The following is an 18,398-nucleotide window of genomic DNA, read 5'->3' as shown; positions in this document are numbered from 1 at the left end:
CCCTCCAGCGGAGACAGGAGACGAAGGCCGGAGCGGTCTCTCGGACCCCCCAGCGGAGAGTAGAGACGAAGGCCGGAGCGGTCCTACGGACCCTCCAGCAGAAGTCACCACTAAGCCAGCAGTCATGGAGTCCTCTGGCAAACACGAAGGCAACTGGCGATGCACTGAGCACTGGCTCTGCCCAGGCAACGCTGACATGGTGCAGTTCTCAGGTGGCTGCATAAACTTCAGGGGTCCAGAATCAGCCGGGGACTGAGACCTAGCCTCTGGGGAAGCCCTGGAGCGGCAAACTGTGCCAATGGCGGCTGAACCATGAAAAGCACCTTGACGTGAAATTAGACTTTCTCCCTGCATGGAGTGAATGAGTGAAACCGGTGATACTGGAGCCAGAGCTACGGGTAGCGGGGGCACTGGAGCTACTGGGGCCTGCGCTACAGGCGGCACTGGAGCTACTGGGGCCTGCGCTACAGGCGGCACTGGAGCTACTGGGGCCTGCGCTACAGGCGGCACTGGAGACTGAACTGAGGGTGGCACTGGAGACTGAACTGAGGGTGGCACTGGAGACTGAACTGAAGGGGACACTGGAGACTGAACTGAAGGGGACACTGGAGACTGAACTGAAGGAGGCACAGGAGACTGAACTGAAGGAGGCACAGGAGACTGAGCTGAGAGGAGCACTGGCTGCGGGGGAGCTAACCAAGCTGAGAGTGGCTGCGGGGGAGCTAACCGAGCTGAGAGTGGCTGCGGGGGAGCTAACTTAGCTGCCGGTAGCTGCACAGGCGATAAGCAGCTCGCGTTGACATCCGCCACACAAAACGCAGCCCCTGAATGAACAGTCATGCAGTCCGAAAATGAAAAAGAGTCCTTACTCACCACAGCCGGCGATTTAGAAGCCCGAACGTCCGGCTGTGGGGTGGCGCGCTTGCGGCGCGATCGGCGTTTCCTCCCCGCAGACGGCTCCGACGGGCCGGGCAAGATCACATCCGGCGAGTCGGGCAGCGAGGCAGGAGTGGCTGAGAGAAGGTGCGGTGTGAGCCGGAGAAAAGCCTGCATGGTCGGAGGAAGCGACTGCAGAAGCCATGGCAGGCCAGAAAAGAGCCGTTGTAGCCGACTTTCCACGGCACGACGAAGCTCCTCTGGAGGGTTCTCCAGCCATAGCCCGAGGAGAATCTCCACATTGTACGCAATGTCGTCCTGGAGCTCCTCGGACGGATTCACTGCCGCTGGGTCCATGGTGGCTGGTTCGTACTGTCACGGTTTGCCGGGGCAAGCCGTGTGGAATATGAAATAGGACCCAAAATGCGGCAGCTCTGGTGCAGATGAGTGTTTATTTACAGGGGTGTGAGTACAAACAGCGGTGGCGACAAAACATGAAACCGGAAACCTAAACTGGGTAAACTAATAAGACAAAACAGAATGAGGATGCAGGGAGGTCCGGAGAAATACATACAGGGAGAGCGAGGGTAAACAACACAGACGAACCAGCGATTACCAAGACAGAAAATACAACTTAAATACACTCAGAGAACACAGGGAGATTACACACAGGTGGGAGACACAGCTGGGAGTGATTAACATGACGAGACCAGGGAGGCAAACTGAAAACACTCACATAAGACGCAGACCTTCACAATAAAACAGGAACACACGGGGGGGAACAGGGTAAACACCAATTAGAGAACAGAACCAAAATCGCGAAGAGAAAACACAAAACGCTGGGTCAAAAGGACCCAGGATCATGACAGTTATAGGATTACGTCGTTGAAGAGAAATTGTTCGAGCCATGTTTCCGAAGTAACAAAGACGCGACGGATGGCCTGGATTGCAGCCATTCAAAGATCAAATATAACGTCCCAGAACCCTCCAGCTCACAGGTTAGTCTGCTCCAAGCATTTACACGAAGGTCAGTCTGCTGTTGTAGTTAATGCGTCATTTTTCTTAACATAATTGGTGATATAGGTTACAAGCAAGTCTGGCGCTGAACAGAAATTGTCGCGCTATGCTCCTTTATTTATTGTGCATAAATAGTGAATTGTCCTGACACAATATTGCGTTTCGCTTCTGTTATTATGGTACATTGACAAAAACATATACTTTTATTCACAGGATAAAACAGGTTTTTTGTATCACTAATTGTCCAGTACGATTACAGCATACAATATTATTGTCACTGCTACATTTCTGTGATGGGTACCAGAAATTATTTCCACTACTAATTAATTACCGTTGAGCTCAAAGGTCCTATTAATAAACGGTTAACGAATGTGTATTTATGACGACAATTTGTGAGACTGGTAAACTTATGATACGTACGATGGTCTTTACTTTCTACACGGTGCATTTCAAGGTCCTGCACCCATCCGTCGGTAAACTGTACCTGGGCTTGTTGCAGTGACCTGAAGTTACTAAACTTCATGAGTGTATGCACTCACTCCAAGAACCGTATAATTATAAATATGCATATAAATATGCTAAGATGAGATAGCTGACTTCATCTAACTAGCAAATGTTGTCCAGGCTACGTTGGTGATGCAGTTTTTTTTAATGTGTATGATATTTTTGTCATGCGATTTTAAAGCTGGTCCTACAACCGCATCCAAGAATAACATGCAGCTTATCTCAGAACTGTCGGTGAAAATTATTCTTGGAGCTAGGTTTAATTGAGCTGCATTTTAAAGAGGTGCAATTTCACAATTTGTTTATATTTTCTAAGTTCACTATTTTGTCATGTGTTGAGAAAAACAGATTTTAAAATTACATGGTCTAATATTTACATTTAGCATAACTGCAACATTATTTTTTCGTTGTTTTTTTTTAAAGACTCGAAAGGACTTGAAATTCAAAGTTTCAGACTTGTGACTTGACTCGGACTTTTACACCAGTGACTTGAGACTCGACTCTGACTTGCCTGACATTACTTGAGACTTGACTTGAGACTTGAGGATAAAGACTTGAGACTTACTTGAGACTTGCAAAACAATGACTTGGTCCCACCTCTGGGTCTTGTCGCTCTTTTTTTGCTCACATAGCAGATTCGGAGACCTCACGACCGCAGCCAACTGATCCGCGATGTAATCCAGCTTCCGCCCAGAGATGTTGTTGTGAGTTGATTCTTTCCTGATGTAATCCAACATACATACGCTCAAAGGTGTTATTCTGAGCATTCACTGCAGTCGTAAGCGCCTCCAAGCTCTTAACCATGCTGCCTTCAGTGAGCCCTTTCTGAGAAGTCGTACCTGTCATTCCAATCCCAGCGGGCAGCCTTGTGGGGGTTTGAACAGCCGGTTTCCGCTGTCTTAATTCTCCGATAAGTAAGTAAGTAAGTAAAACTTTATTTATATAGCACCTTTCAAGATAAAAATCACAAAGTGCTTCACAGAAGCTAAAACCTAAAAATAAAAATCAACTAAAAGCAAGTTTAAAAAGATGGGTTTTTAGCTGTTTTTTAAAAGCGACCACTGAGTCCACAGATCTCAGGCTCAAAGGGAGAGAATTCCACAATCTGGGGGCCACAGTTCCAAAAGCTTTGTCGCCTTTTGTTTTCAGCCTCGTGTGCTGGACAGCAAGCAAGCCCTGGTCACATGACCTCAGGGACCTGCTGGGATAAGCCAGGGCCAAGCCAGCTCCGATCAGCAAGAACCCTGTTATCATGGTTCCGAATAGGTACATATCTTCAGCATCCTCAATCGACAGTCCCGCCAGGCACACGACCCTCCATTACTGCCACCCGTCCATCGTGTATCCAGCAGGGAAAGTCTCTCCAGGGCACTCAGGTTCTCCTGACACCAGACTTCTCGTTAAGAAAAGGGTGTCAATAGCATTCAGAGACCAGTTGATCAAATCCATAATTCTCTTTTAGGTTTTAGAAAGACTGCGAGAGGGTGTTCCAGGGAAAGACTAGAGACTAGACAAGGACATAATAGAATAGAATAGAATAGAATAGAATAGAATAGAATAGAATAGAATAGAATAGAATTCAACTGTATTGTCATTGCACATGCACAGGTACAGGGCAACAAAATGCAGTTTGCATCCATCCAGAAGTGCTTTAGTGATATAGATATATTACAATATATATTAGCAATAATATAGATATGTGCGTATATTACAGAAATGGGTCTATTATGGTGTGTTATAATGTACACGGTATGAAGTATGTTGTGAATATTCTATAACTATAAGTATGTACAGGCTGTAGTGAGTACAAGCTATGTACAGGATATGAACAGGATATAAATATGAAAAACTATACAGAATATGAAATAAATAACTTTACAGAATCTGAGATATACAGCTATACAGAAATGGGAACTATGCAAGTTGTAAACAGTTGTAGGATTAAAGATTATTGAATGTACAGAATGATTATTTACACAGAGCTATACAGTAGTGCAGTTAAGATAAGTGAGGGTGTAGATAATTTCTACAGAGGCTATATAAAGTGCTAGTGGTTGTGAGTGGTCCATGTTATTATTGTGTGTTTGAGGGTACAGTTGTCCATTGTGGGTGTGTGTATGTTCAGTCCATGTGTTAACGTGGGTCAGATGTCAGGAGGCAGAGTTCAGGAGTCTGACAGCTGTGGGGAAGAAGCTGTTCCGGTACCTGGTGGTCTTAGTCCGGAGGCTCCTGTAGCACCTCCCAGAGGGCAGGAGGGTGAAGAGTCCATGTGATGGGTGACTGGGGTCTTCGATGATTTTCCCAGCCCTTTTCAGACACCGCTTCCTGTAGATGTCTTTTATGGCAGGAAGTGGTGCTCCGGCGATGCGCTGGGCAGTTTTCACGACCCTCTGCAACGCCTTCCGGTCCGAGGCAGAGCAGTTCCCGTACCAGACGGTTATACAGTTGGTCAGGATGCTCTCGATGGTGCAACGATAGAAGTAAGAACTAGCAGGGAAGATAAGGGAGAGGAGAAAAAGTGCGTCCGCCTCCTCTGAGAGCCAAAAAAAGAAAAAAATGTTGATGATACCATCAACAGTATTGTTTCTCCTCCAACTCAGCATGCTGTGTTAATTTCTGATGAAGATTGTAATACTTTTCTCCATCACTTTGTAAATAAGGTGACGGACCTGAGATCCAAAATCTCCTCAAGTGCCTCCCCTTATGAAGATGCCCCTTGGTGTTTTGGATCATTTATTTCCTTTTCTCCAATCACACTTAATGACTTAATTACAGTGATAGGTAAAATGAAATCCTCATCATGCTCTTTAGATATATTACCTCCCTCTGTCCTGTCTGGGACTCTCACCAGCATTGGTCCCACATTACTATCCATCATCAACAGTTCACTGAGGCAAGGCTGTGTTCCATCTTATTTTAAACATGCTGAGGTAACTCCTCTATTGAAAAAACAGAATCTAGATCCTAGCTCTACTAGTAATTACCGGCCTATTTCAAAATTGCCATTTTTAAGCAAATTACTGGAAAAAAATGTAGAAAGTCAGTTCAGGCCCTTACTATGCAGATTACAGATTGCTGACCCTTTTCAGTCTGGCTTTCAAAAGCAGCACTCCACTGAGACCGCTCTCTTAACGGTCTATAATGATTTATTAATAACTCGTTCTAGCAAGCGTGCTCACATTACTCCCATTTTATATTCTTTACATTGGCTCCCAATAGATTTTAGATTTCGTTTTAAAATTCTTGTTTTAACATACAGAGCACTAAATGGCAAGGCCCCAGATTATTTATCCAAGCTTCTTATAAAATACACTGCTGCTTGTTGTCTTCGCTCACAGGCTCAGAGTTTGTTGGTTGTTCCCCGTACACGACTGAAGACGAAAGGGGACAGAGCCTTTCAGTCTGTGGCACCAAGGCTTTGGAACAGTCTACCACCACAATTACGTTTGGTTGACTGTGTGGAATCCTTTAAAAAGCAGTTAAAAACTTTATTATTTAAACAGGCCTTCCGTTAATCAACACTTTTGAATTGTTTTGAATTTACATTGTTTATATTATCTATTTTATTACTTAATGTTTTCTTTATTTTAACCTCAGCGCTTTGTGAATGCCTGTCTACGAAAAGTGCTTTATAAATAAACCTTACTTACTTACTTACTCCTGCACTTTCCTGCTCATTGTGTCATTTGTTTAGTTACTACTCGGCCTCCTTTAGCAGTAGTGATACTTGTAACAAATGTAGCATATTTGCAGCTCTGGAGGCCAGGATTATTGATTGATACACCCGTAGCTAGCCAGGCCCCTGGAGCTGGTGCAGCCGAAGATAGCGTAGGCCCCACTAGTTGTTCCCCGGCAGACCCCAAGCAGCTGGGGGCTGTTTTTCCCCACTCGGCAACACACCCACCTGAGGTCAAACATGGCATTTAATCTGTTATTAGACTCAATTGGCTTCTCTCAAAATGTAAAAGAACCCACCCACCACTTTAATCACACTCTAGATCTTGTTTTAACATATGGCATAGAAACTGAACATTTAACAGTGTTTCCTGAAAACCCTCTGCTGTCTGATCATTTCCTGATAACATTTACATTTACAATAATTGATTACACAGCAGTGGGGAGTAGACTTCACCACAGTAGATGTCTTTCTGAAAGCGCTGTAACTAAGTTTAAGAATATAATCCACCCACTGTTATCATCTTCAATGCTCTGTACCAACATAGAGCAGAGCATCTACCTGAACGCTGCTCCAACAGAGGTAGATTATCCTGTTAATAACTTTACCTATTCACTACGTAAGACTCTGGATACTGTAGGTCCGGTGAAAACTAAGACCTCAAACCAGAAGTACCTGACTCTGTGGTATAATTCTCAAACACATAGCTTAAAGCAGATGACTCATAAGCTGGAGAGGAAATAACATGTCACAAATTTAGAAGATCATCACTTAGCCTGGAGAAATACTTTGTTGCTTTTATAAGAAAGCCCTTACCAGTGATTACCAATAATCATCCCATAAATGTAATAGTATCGACAGCTACTTTCAGTACCATTGATATTCATTTAGACTCTTTTTCTCCAATTGATCTTTCTGAGTTAAGTTCAACAATTACTTCCTCCAAATCATCAACGTGTCTTTTAGGCCCCATTCCTACAAAAGATGTCCTGCCATTAATTAATGCTTCAAGCTTAAATATGATCAACCTATCTCTAATAATCAGCTATGTACCACAGGCCTTCAAGCTGGCTGTAGTTAAACCTTTACTCAAAAAGCATCTCTAGACCCAGCAGTCTTAGCTAATTATAGGTCAATCTCCAACCTTCCTTTCATATCAAACATCCTTGAAAGAGTAGTTGTCAAACAGCTAACAGATCATCTGCAGAGGTTTATTTGAAGAGTTTCAGTCAGGTTTCAGAGCTCATCACAGCACAGAAACAGCTTTAGTGAAGGTTACAAATGATCTTCTTATGGCCTCTGACAGTGGACTCATCTCTGTGCTTGTCCTGCTAGACCTCAGTGCAGCGTTCGATACTGTCGACCATAATATCCTATTAGAGCGATTAGAACATGCTGTAGGTATTACAGGTACTGTGCTGCAGTGGTTTGTATCATATCTATCTAATAGATTCCAGTTTATTCATGTAAATGGAGAGTCCTCTTCACACACTGAGGTTAATTATGGAGTTCCACAGGGTTCAGTGCTAGGAACAATTCTATTTACATTATACAAGCTTCCCTTAGGCAGCATCATTAGAAGACATAGCATACATTTACACTGCTATGCAGATGACACCCAGCTTTATCTGTCCATGAAGCCAGATAACACACACCAATGAGTTACACTGCAGGAATGTCTTAAAGACATAAAGACCTGGATGGCCGCTAACTTTCTGCTTCTTAATTCAGATGGTAAATGGCCTGTAAATGGCCTGTATTTATACAGCGCTTTACTAGTCCCTAAGGACCCCAAAGCGCTTTACATATCCAGTCATCCACCCATTCACACACACATTCACACACAGATAAAACTGAGGTTATTGTACTCGGCCCTGAAAATATTAGAAATATGGTATCTAACCAGATTCTTACTCTGGATGGCATTACCTTGGCCTTTAATAATACTTTGAGGAACCTTGGAGTCATTTCTGACCAGGACATGTCCTTTAATGCACACATTAAACAAATATGTAAGACTGCTTTCTTGCATTTGCGCAACATCTCTAAAATTAGAAATATCCTGTCTCAGAGTTATGCGGAAAAACTAGTTCATGCATTTGTCACTTCCAGGCTGGACGACTGTAATTCATTATTATCAGGAAGTCCTAAAAACTCCCTGAAAAGCCTTCAGTTAATCCAAAATGCTGCAGCAAGAGTCCTGACAGGGACTAGAAAGAGAGAGCATATTTCTCCTGTTTTGGCTTCCCTTCATTGGCTTCCTGTTAAATCCAGAATTGAATTCAAAATCCTGCTCCTCACATACAAGGTCTTAAATAATCAGGCCCTATCTTATCTTAATGACCTTGTAGTACCATATCTGTCATGGTCCTGGGTCAAGCGACCCAGTATTTGAGTTTCATGTATCTTTTGTATTCATTTGAACCTAGCTTAGTTCACCTAGTTAATTTCTAGATTGCAGTTTAGTTTTGTTCCTTAGTTGTTTCTGTCATCTTCCCCTGTACTCCGTCTCCCTGGTTCGTGCGTCTACCTGTCATGAGTTATGTTTAGTTTATGTCATGTCTAATCTCCATGTTTCCTGTTTTACTTTGTAAGTCTGTATTCAATGTCAGTGTATTCAGTTTCACCTCTCCTGTCGTTAGGTTCATGTGTGTCAGCTGTGCTCCCATGTGTGGCCACTTCCCCTGATCATCCCTCATGTGTATTTAGTCTCTGTGTTTCATGCAGTCTGTGTCGCGTCGTCTGTGTTCTCACCTCCATGTTTTCACTGTCAGTCTTTGCAGTGATCATCATAGTCTCTGAGTTTTCTTAGTTTGTCACAGTATTAGTTTTCCCAGTTTAGTTATAGTCTAGTCACGCTATCCCTGCTTTGTTTGTACACTTTGTCTTCAGCCATAATAAAGGCTCGCTTTCAGTTAAGTTTATTCCAGCCTACTCTTGTGTGTCCGCACCTGGGTCCATCCCACACACCACCGCACGTTCTGCCTCCACAGATCGCGACAATATCACCCTATTAGAGCACTTCGCTATCACACTGCAGGCCTACTTGTTGTTCCTAGAGTATTTAAAAGTAGAATGGGAGGGAGAGCCTTCAGTTTTCAGGCCCCTCTTCTGTGGAACCAGCTTCCAGTTTGGATTCAGGAGACAGACACTATCTCTACTTTAAAGATTAGGCTTCAAACTCTCCTTTTTGCTAAAGCATATAGTTAGGGCTGGACCAGGTGACCCTGAATCCTCCCTTAGTTATGCTGCAATAGACGTAAGCTGCTGGGGATTCCCATTCCCTTTCCAGTCACCTTTCTCACTCACTATGTGTTAATAGACCTCTCTGCATTGAATCATACTTGTTATTAATCTCTGTCCCTCTTCCACAGCATGTCTTTATCCTGTCTTCCTTCTCTCACCCCAACCAATCACAGCAGATGGCCCCGCCCCTCCCTGAGCCTGGTTCTGCCGGAGGTTTCTTCATGTTAAAAGGGAGTTTTTCCTTCCCACTGTGGCCAAAGTGCTTGCTCATAGGGGGTCATATGATTGTTGGGTTTTTCTCTGTATCTATTATTGTAGGATCTACTGTACAATATAAAGCACCTTGAGGCGACTGTTGTTGTGATTTGGCGCTGTGTAAATAAAATTGAATAGAAAATTGAATTGTTTGATCAACATGGAGGCTGTCACTGAACATTACTGACAGAAGGACACAGACATAAACATGATTCGTAGACTTCAGCAGAGCTTCTGCCCACATAGCAAAATTGGTATGGCCCAGATCTGGCCCACGCAATGTGCTTACACATGGCTCACATACCGCAAAGAATGACGTCCCTTTGGTGGCCCAGATCTGGTTTGCCAAAGGTGGCCCAGACATAGGCCAGCACAAGGCCAGTTGCAGATACACTGGTGGTCCTGTGCTGGCCCATGCGTGGATTACCTCTGGCAAACCTGATCTGGGCCACCAAAGGGCCGTCATTCTGTATGGTATGTGGGCCACGTGTAAGTTCTGTGCAGCCACGGGCCAATTGCAGACAGTGAATGGACTGATTCTTATATAGCGATTTTCTACTCTCCCAGATTACTCAAAGTGCTCTATACAACTTGCCACATTCACACACTTTCTCTAAACTCATTGCTTCCCTAACTGCATTCATACACATTCACACTCTTGACAAGCAGACTGGATGAGCCAGGGCTCAAACCATTAACCTTCTGATCACTAGGTGACCTGATCTTCCTCCTGAGCTACAGCCACCCAGTGGTAAAAATGCATAAACCCTTACTAGGGCTTGGATAAAGTGTACACTCACAAACCTGTCAAGGCTGCATTTGAAATGTTGGCTACCATAGCAGTATAGTATTGCAACATGGCATTTGGGTTTTCTAACTAAAATAGGAAAATAGGAACATAAATACTGCCATCATTGCCAGACCTGGCCCACATCTGGTTGACATACACCCTGCCATGACATCAGTCAGTCAGAAGTGCCAGCTTGACACCAGATCCGGGCCAGATGTGTCTGCTATGTGGGTGGTCTGTATGACGACCACATGGTTACTAAATGTAAGGATGGTTCTCTGTAATAAGAGCCAGTGATTTGCAGTCTCGTCACTTGTTGTCACAGTCTTGAGTCATACTGCGACAACATTAAAACTGATCAGCTGTTAAGGCATGAAATGAGAGAACAAACAGTGTGAGATTAGATTTGATGCTCTTACAGTTTGATGAATGATGATTACTCTTTATAAGGCTTCAGTGAGAAGCCTCCAACTTTACAAGAAACACTGGATCTTTGTTTCATACTGACTGTGTTTAGTACAATACTGCTGACAGCACCACCCACTCACTCCAACAGTTCACGTACTGCAGAGTTTCCAGTCTGTAGTCTAGACTCTCCTGAAGATCAACCAGCTCAGACAGATCTGGATTCTGCAGGTCATTGTAGCACAGGTCCAGCTCTCTCAGATGGGAGGGGTTGGACTTCAGAGCTGCTGCCAGATAATTACAGCTGATCTTTGACAAACCACAGCTCAACAATCTGTATAAAGAATGAAAGATGTAAGTTTATTAGACAAACTTCAAACAACAGCTTCACACAGTCTTCAGGAAACTTCAATAAAGTTATAGATAATACTTTTTTTCCCCAATTCCCAATTCCTGTTCCATTTTAAAAATATAAATGGATGCTTTTAAAAAAACCTAAAATGTAAATTAAAACCAAACAATGTTGAAACAATGGATTATATTCATGCTATTACAAACAAGCTAAACTACTGGTATGCTACCATTTAACAGAGGAGTCATCCCTACAACACAAAACCAAATTACTGTGAAGTAGGAAACACTTACAGAGAAGACCATCTGTCTTTATGTTTTCAGCAGAGAGTGAGAAACAATGTGGGCTCAAACTTCCATGTGAGGACTAAATTTATAACTCATGCAATGTCTCGCAGATAAGAACATGAAGGAATGAAGGGCATTTTAATTTTTGCAAAAACACAATAGTATAATAATAATAATTAATGTGACCCCACAATGCCTCTGACAGAGTTGACTGTCTATTTTTTAAACTATCAAATTATGAACAAGAGTGATGGGGTCTACAGTAAGTAAGACCTCATGACTCCTGTTCACACACAAAGTGAAAAAATGTGGTGACCCTTAAATTCATAATTTTATATATATAAAAATATTATAGTGACTCAGATGTTAATGGATACAAAGAAAAGAAAAGAAAAGAAAATCATGAGGAGAAACTGAAGGTGAAAATCAACTGTATGGATTTTTCTTCTTTGTTGAAGGTCTGAAATGTGAACATTGTTCTGCTACAGTCATTGGACTAAACCAGAGAGGAAGAAAAGAGACTTTACCATGAAGATCCTCAGTGTGGATCAGTATAATATCAGCCTTATGTCTGTAGCTTAGTGTCAGTACAACTTTCACATCATATTCATCTCGGCACAATTAAAACATGCTGACTGACCTCAGAGTTTCAAGCTTACATCCTGGACTCTCCAGAAAACCACACAGCTGCTTCACTCCTGAATCCTGCAGGTAGTTGTTACTAAGGTTCAGGTCTCTCAGGTGACTGGGTTTGGACTTCAGTGCTGAGACCAAACAGCTGATGTCTGACAAACCACAGTAATCAAATCTGAATAAAGAATAAAAGATGGAGTTTTCTTTTCAATTTTGTGCATAAAATAATTTCATAACTTCATCAGAGATAAAGAAAATTCAACCCCTGTGTTACGTCTTCCTTGTCCTTTATGTGTTTCATGTCTGCATGTATTTTGTTGTCAAGTTCATGTAGTCATGTCTGTGTTTCGTCATGTCTGTGTTTCATTATGTTTCCTGTCTTATTTTGAAGAGGTCCTGTGTTACTGTGTTCATTGTGTTTAATTTTACACTTCCTCTGTGACGTTGTTATGTTCATTTGCTTCAGCTGTTTCCCCGTGTGTTTCCGCTTCTCTCATTATCCTCCTGTGTGTACTTAGTCCGTGTGTTTTCAGTCATTCCCTAGCTGTGTCCGAATTCAGGGGAAGCATGCCTCGAAGTACGTATTTTGAGGCAATGACGTCACAGCGACGTAATGACAGCTGTCCGAATTCAAAGAGTACTCAAAATGTGGCGACAAATACGTCCTACTTTTCCGCGAATTTGAGGGTTAGCTGTGTCCGAATTCAAGGGAAGGATGCTTCGATTCCATATTTGGAAAAAATGACGTCACAGGGACGCGACGAAGGCTGTCCGAATTCAAAGAGTACTCAAAATGTGCTGACAAATGCATCCTACTTTTCCCCAAATTTTTAGGATGTGTCCAATGTATCCTTCGTGTCCTACCATATCCCAGGATCCATTGCAGGCCATACCGGAGATTTTTTTCTGATAACAATGGTGGTCGAAGAGGAAAACACTTTCAAATGTAAGTATATGAAAATCTGGTTGTAAAAAAGTTAAATTGTCATAGCGGTTGTGTTGTTAAGCTATGGGCATCTGCATTTTTTTTTTTTTTATTATTCAAATAACCCTAAACTAGCTTGTATGGTGGGTCCTGCGGTTTGTCATATATTGCGGCTTACATACAGCTAATTTGGATTTTTTCAAATTAATTTCTATGCTGTTATGTTGTGGGGAACAAAGGCCAAGCGGCTCATTCATTAAAACGAGGAGAAAACGATCACCTGTTCACTTGGGTGAAGAATCGGGCCACTGTGGCGTGGAGGTACAAGAATTAATCAATTTATACATCATATTGATATATATGAGTGCGGTTTTATTAACCCTCATGCTGTACAGCAGCGGTCCCCAACCTTTGTTGCGCCACAGACCGGTTACATTAGACACGGAGCGGCCTTCAATGTGTCGTGGAAAAATACGACAAAATAAAATGATCCGACCAAGACAAAAACTGTGGTATTTTGAAATTATATTAATAAACGCACATTAACTGTGTAATTGTGTAACTTTATTAGCAGCGTCCTCCTGAAAATGTGCCAACAGAGTAACATCCTCCTCTCTGCCCCTTAATGCGCCCCAGTCGCGATGGTAACGTGTAAATATTTCTTTCAAAATAAGACACACAACTACAACACGGGAAAAGACCCAGGGAAACAGAGTTAATGATAAAAACCCTGAAAACCATAAATTTCACACCGGAGCCTCAACTCTCGTGGCCCGGTACCAAACGACTCATGGACCGCTGCTGTACAGAACCTGTGATGTCCAGACGGTATTCCTCTGGTGTTCTGCTATGAAAACGTTTGGATTTAGGGATTAACATAGTTGCTAGGGTTTCCTTTCTTCTTATTTGTTGTGTGTGATCAGGACAATACTGGAGAAGATGGGGCTGCAGGTGAAAGTCACCCCCTTGCAGGCCAGAAGAAATGGGAGAACTTCAAAAAATACAAAGTACGTATGTGTGTTATCAAGAAGATAAATTCTTAAGCACACAAAGTAATAAATGTGCAATTACTAAGAGTTGTGTTGTTTTCATTTGTCTACTGTCATTTTTGATTTCCTCTGCCTTTAGGATTGCAAGTATCCAGGGTCAGGAGAGGGGGTCAGACCAAAACGACAGTGATGAGAAAGGGGGGGGGGGGGCACCCACAACAGGGAAAAAGAGGAAAAGAGACAGGAATGATGAGCTGCTAGACCTCATTAGAGAGGACATGAGGCAGCAAAGAGAGGCTGAGGAGAGGAGAGCAGGCAGAGGATGGACAGACTGTTTTCTCTTCTTGAAAGATCAAGGACAAAATGAGTTATGCATTAAGATATTTATTTATTTGAATATATTTGTTACGTTGTTAGACGTGTTGTGTTAGATTAAAGGTTTTGTGTTATTAATAAATTGATTAAAACAAACACTAATTGTCACTGAACTCAATTAGATTTACAGGCATTTTTAACATGTATGAACATAACGCTAACTTTGAACAATATTACATGGATATTTATTTGATAGGAATAAAGTAAATAACAATTAAACAAGAATATTTCAAATACACAGTATGTAAAGATGAAAAAAGAATATTTACAGTTGTTCACACAGGATTAACCTGAGTGACCTGTTCCTGGACCGTTTCTTTTACAACTGTAATAGATTACAGGAAGAAAGAATATAAAATAGGAGTGATGTGAGCTCGCTTGCTAGAACGAGTTAGTAGCCTGGCTGCTGCATTTTGCATAGCTTGGAGGCGAGAAGGAGATGATTTGTCCAAGCTAGTAAACAGGGCATTACAATAATCTAAATGCGATCACACAAATGCATGAACAATTTTTTCTAATTCAGCTGAGGAAACCATATGTCGGAGTTTAGAGACATTCCTTAAATGAAATAAACTATCCCCTAGTAGTCCTCATGCAGAATTAAAGTTTTTTAAGACTTTGTATAATTCAATAAGTGAGAGTTTAATCAATGGAAATCACAGCAGTTTTATTTCTGCTTTGAATTTGAACTGAAGACAAATATAAGGAGAAAGTGGACATGTAAATCAAGTCTCAAAGTGAATTACCCAATAGAAGATTTTTTCTCTATGTAGCTTTTAAATATGTAGCACAGCATTACTCTGCATCAGCTAGTTGACTGAACCATAGAAGGAGAAAACAGAATTATATCCAGATTCTCACAACTAGAACATGGTGACTGACCCCAAAGTTTTAAGTCCACATTGTGGATTCTCCAGAAAACCACACACCGCATTCACTCCTGAATCGTGCAGCTTGTTGCGGCTCAGGTCCAGATGTTTTAGATGGGAGGGGTTGGACTTCAGTGCTGAGACCAGACAGCTGATTTCTGACAATGTACAGTCTTCTAAACTGAAAAAGAAAAAAGGAAATGGAAACTCCAAACAGCTCAGGCCAAAATTCCTAAAGAAACTTGAACAAACAAATAAAACATTTTTTTATATTTGTATTAAGAAAACTAGTAGTTTGGTATTTGATATCCAAATAATCTCTATACTTTCTATAAGTCAATATGTTATGTATTTTGCACTGCTGATCAGACAAAAAAAGTTTACATTGTTCAGGGGAAAAAGCCCGCCATGGGGTGAACAGAAGCCAGTAAGAACATTCTGCGTTCTGCTCTTAGAAATATGAAGGTAGATACACCAGCAACCACAGCTGATTCCAGGGGCCAGAGGTGACTACTGCTGGCTAACACTAAGTGTAGATATAGTAAGACTGTAATTATAGTTATGATACCTGGTTACATCAACTGGAGGTCACTAAAATCAATATCGAATCGGTGTGTAACTTTGCCAAAACAATTTTGGACTCTGTAGTTTTCTCTGGTCCCCTCCCCAATCAGACCAGGAGTTGACATGTTTAGCTGCATGTTCTCCTTAAATTGCTGGCTGTCTGAGTGGTGACCATAAAACAATGTGGGTTTCATAGATAATTGGGAAACTTTCTGGAGGAAAACTGATCTTGTTCGGAGAGACGGCATCCATCGCACTTTGGATGGAGCAGCACTCATTTCTAGAAATCTGGCCAGAAATTATTCTAGAAATTATTAAACCATCCAAAATATGACTATCCAGAGTTGGGACCAGGAAGCACGCCTCTCTGCAGCTTCTCTCCTCCTGTTACACCCCAAAACCCCATCCCCTTAGAGACTGTGTCAGCTCCCAAACAGACAAAAAACAAACTAAAAAACAGCAATAAATGACTTAAACAGAATGAAATCACAAAGAAAAAACAATACAGTATCACCAACAGCACCAAAGAAAGAACTAAGACTATTAAACAGTATGTTTTCTCTTCTAAGTTCCTGTTAGCCAATGACTAATATTTGGTCAACATCCTGATTTACTCTGCTAACAGAAACCTGGTTACAGTTGGTTATGTTAGTTTAAATGAATCAACACCCCCAAGTCACTCTACCTATCAAAATCTTTTAAAATATAAATGTATTTTGCCAGAAACATCAGAGTCTCAGCTAAAAAGGAGGAGGTCAAATCAAATCAAATCAAATCAAATCACTTTTATTGTCACATCACATGTGCAGGTACATTGGTACAGCACATGCGAGTGAAATTCTTGTGTGCGAGCTTCACTAGCAACAGAGTTGTGCAAAATACAATAACATGAACAGGCAAAATATACGAATGGCTAAATCTGAAATTAATATATGTACAATATATAATAGTATATGCAAAAAAAAAAATTTCTGGATGTGTATACTAAATGTTTTTCTACGTGTACGTGTGTGTGTGTGTGTGTGTGTGTGTGTGTACACATATTTTACAAATTAAATAGAGTAAACAATAAATAAAATATATAAAAATATACAGAGTTGAATATGTGCAAAACAGTGGCATTACTGTACAGTATGGAGTGCATAATGTTAAAGTTCCAGTAGTGAAGCTGAGGTGTCTATGACGTGTTCAGCAGTCTGATGGCCTGGTGGAAGAAGCTGTCTCTCAGTCTGCTGGTACGGGACCGGATGCTGCAGAACCTCCTTCCTGATGGAAGCAGTCTGAACAGTTTATGGCTGGGGTGACTGGAGTCCTTGATGATCCTCCCCGCTTTCCTCAGGCAGCGCTTCCTGTAGATGTCTTGGAGGGAGGGAAGCTCACCTCCAATTATCCGTTCAGAGCACCGCACTACTCGCTGGAGAGCTTTGCAGTTGTAGGCGGTGCTGTTGCCATACCAGGTGGTGATGCATCCAGTGAGGATGCTCTCAATGGCACAGTGATAGAAGGTCCTGAGGATGCGGGGGCTCATGCCGAATCTTTTCAGTCTCCTGAGAAAGAAGAGGCGCTGCTGCGCCTTCTTCACTGTTTTGTTTGTGTGTACTGACCACATAAGATCCTCAGCCAGATGTACACCAAGGAACCGGAAGCTGCTCACTCTCTCCACAGCAGCGCCGTTGATGGTGATGGGGGTGTGTACTTCTCTGCACCTCCGGAAGTCCACTATCAACTCCTTTGTCTTTGCGACGTTGAGGGTGAGATGGTTGTCTTGACACCAGTGGGTCAGGGCGCTGACCTCCTCCCTGTAAGCCGTCTCATCACCGTTGGTGATAAGACCCACCACTGTAGTGTCGTCTGCAAACTTCACAATGATGTTGGAGTTGTTAGTGGCTGTGCAGTCGTAGGTGTAGAGTGAGTACAGGAGAGGGCTCAGTACACACCCCTGTGGAGCACCAGTGTTCAGTGTGATGGGGGATGAGGTGATGCTGCCCAGTCTGACCACTTGGCGTCTGTCAGACAGGAAGCTAAGGATCCAGCTGCAGAGGGAGCTGCTCAGTCCTAGATCCTGCAGTTTCCTGTCCAGCTTCGAGGGAACGATGGTATTGAATGCTGAGCTGTAATCTACAAACAGCATTCTCACATACGTGTCTCTCTTCTCCAGGTGTGACAGGGCAGTGTGTAGTGTCAGGGCTATGGCATCATCAGTGGACCTGTTGTGGCGGTATGCGAACTGTAGAGGGCCCAGTGAGTCGGGTAGTGCAGAGCAGATGAAGTCCCTGACCAGCTTCTCGAAGCATTTGCTTACGATGGGGGTCAGGGCTACAGGTCGCCAGTCGTTCAATGACTAGATGGTGGAGGATTTGGGTACAGGGACGATGGTGGCCATTTTGAAGCAGGCTGGGACTACAGACAGAGAGAGGGAAAGGTTGAAGATGTGTGTGAACACTCCAGCCAGCTGAGCCGCGCATGACTTGAGGACGCGGCCGGGAATCCCGTCCGGACCTGTAGCTTTGCGTGCGTTCACCTTCCTGAAGCACTTCCGTACATCCTCCTCAGACACAGTGTGCGCACTGACGTCATCCGCGGTGCGCACACTGTCCGGTCTCGTGGTGTTCGCTGTGTCGAATCTAGCGTAGAA

The 18,398-nt window shown here is 42.7% G+C and overlaps 1 protein-coding gene across 5 annotated transcripts in view; it reads right to left on the bottom strand.

Moving 5' to 3' along the window:
• Positions 1 to 18,398, bottom strand: part of LOC146567824 (NLR family CARD domain-containing protein 3-like) — a 39,860-nt gene that overhangs the window by 6,810 nt on the left and 14,652 nt on the right. For 2 of the 5 annotated variants that reach the window (XM_085285686.1, XM_085285689.1), the window contains 3 exons: positions 15,213 to 15,380; positions 12,049 to 12,216; positions 10,593 to 11,103 (listed from right to left, as the gene is read on the bottom strand). In XM_085285686.1, coding sequence (XP_085141812.1) covers positions 10,878 to 11,103; positions 12,049 to 12,216; positions 15,213 to 15,380 — 562 coding nt within the window. In that variant the 3' untranslated portion in view covers positions 10,593 to 10,877. Of the gene's footprint in view, positions 1 to 10,592; positions 11,104 to 12,048; positions 12,217 to 15,212; positions 15,381 to 18,398 lie in introns of those variants that run through there. The other 3 variants (XM_085285687.1, XM_085285688.1, XM_085285690.1) reach the window with 3 other exon arrangements.

Source organism: Mchenga conophoros, linkage group LG9 (genome assembly GCF_057382185.1).
Source record: "Mchenga conophoros isolate Kocher_MC1m ecotype Shallow Benthic linkage group LG9, M_conophoros_male_GT1.1, whole genome shotgun sequence".
Classification (NCBI taxonomy): Eukaryota; Metazoa; Chordata; class Actinopteri; order Cichliformes; family Cichlidae; genus Mchenga; species Mchenga conophoros.
The sequence above is the reverse complement of the archived record's forward strand: the minus strand, read 5'-3'. Positions and strand labels throughout refer to the sequence as shown.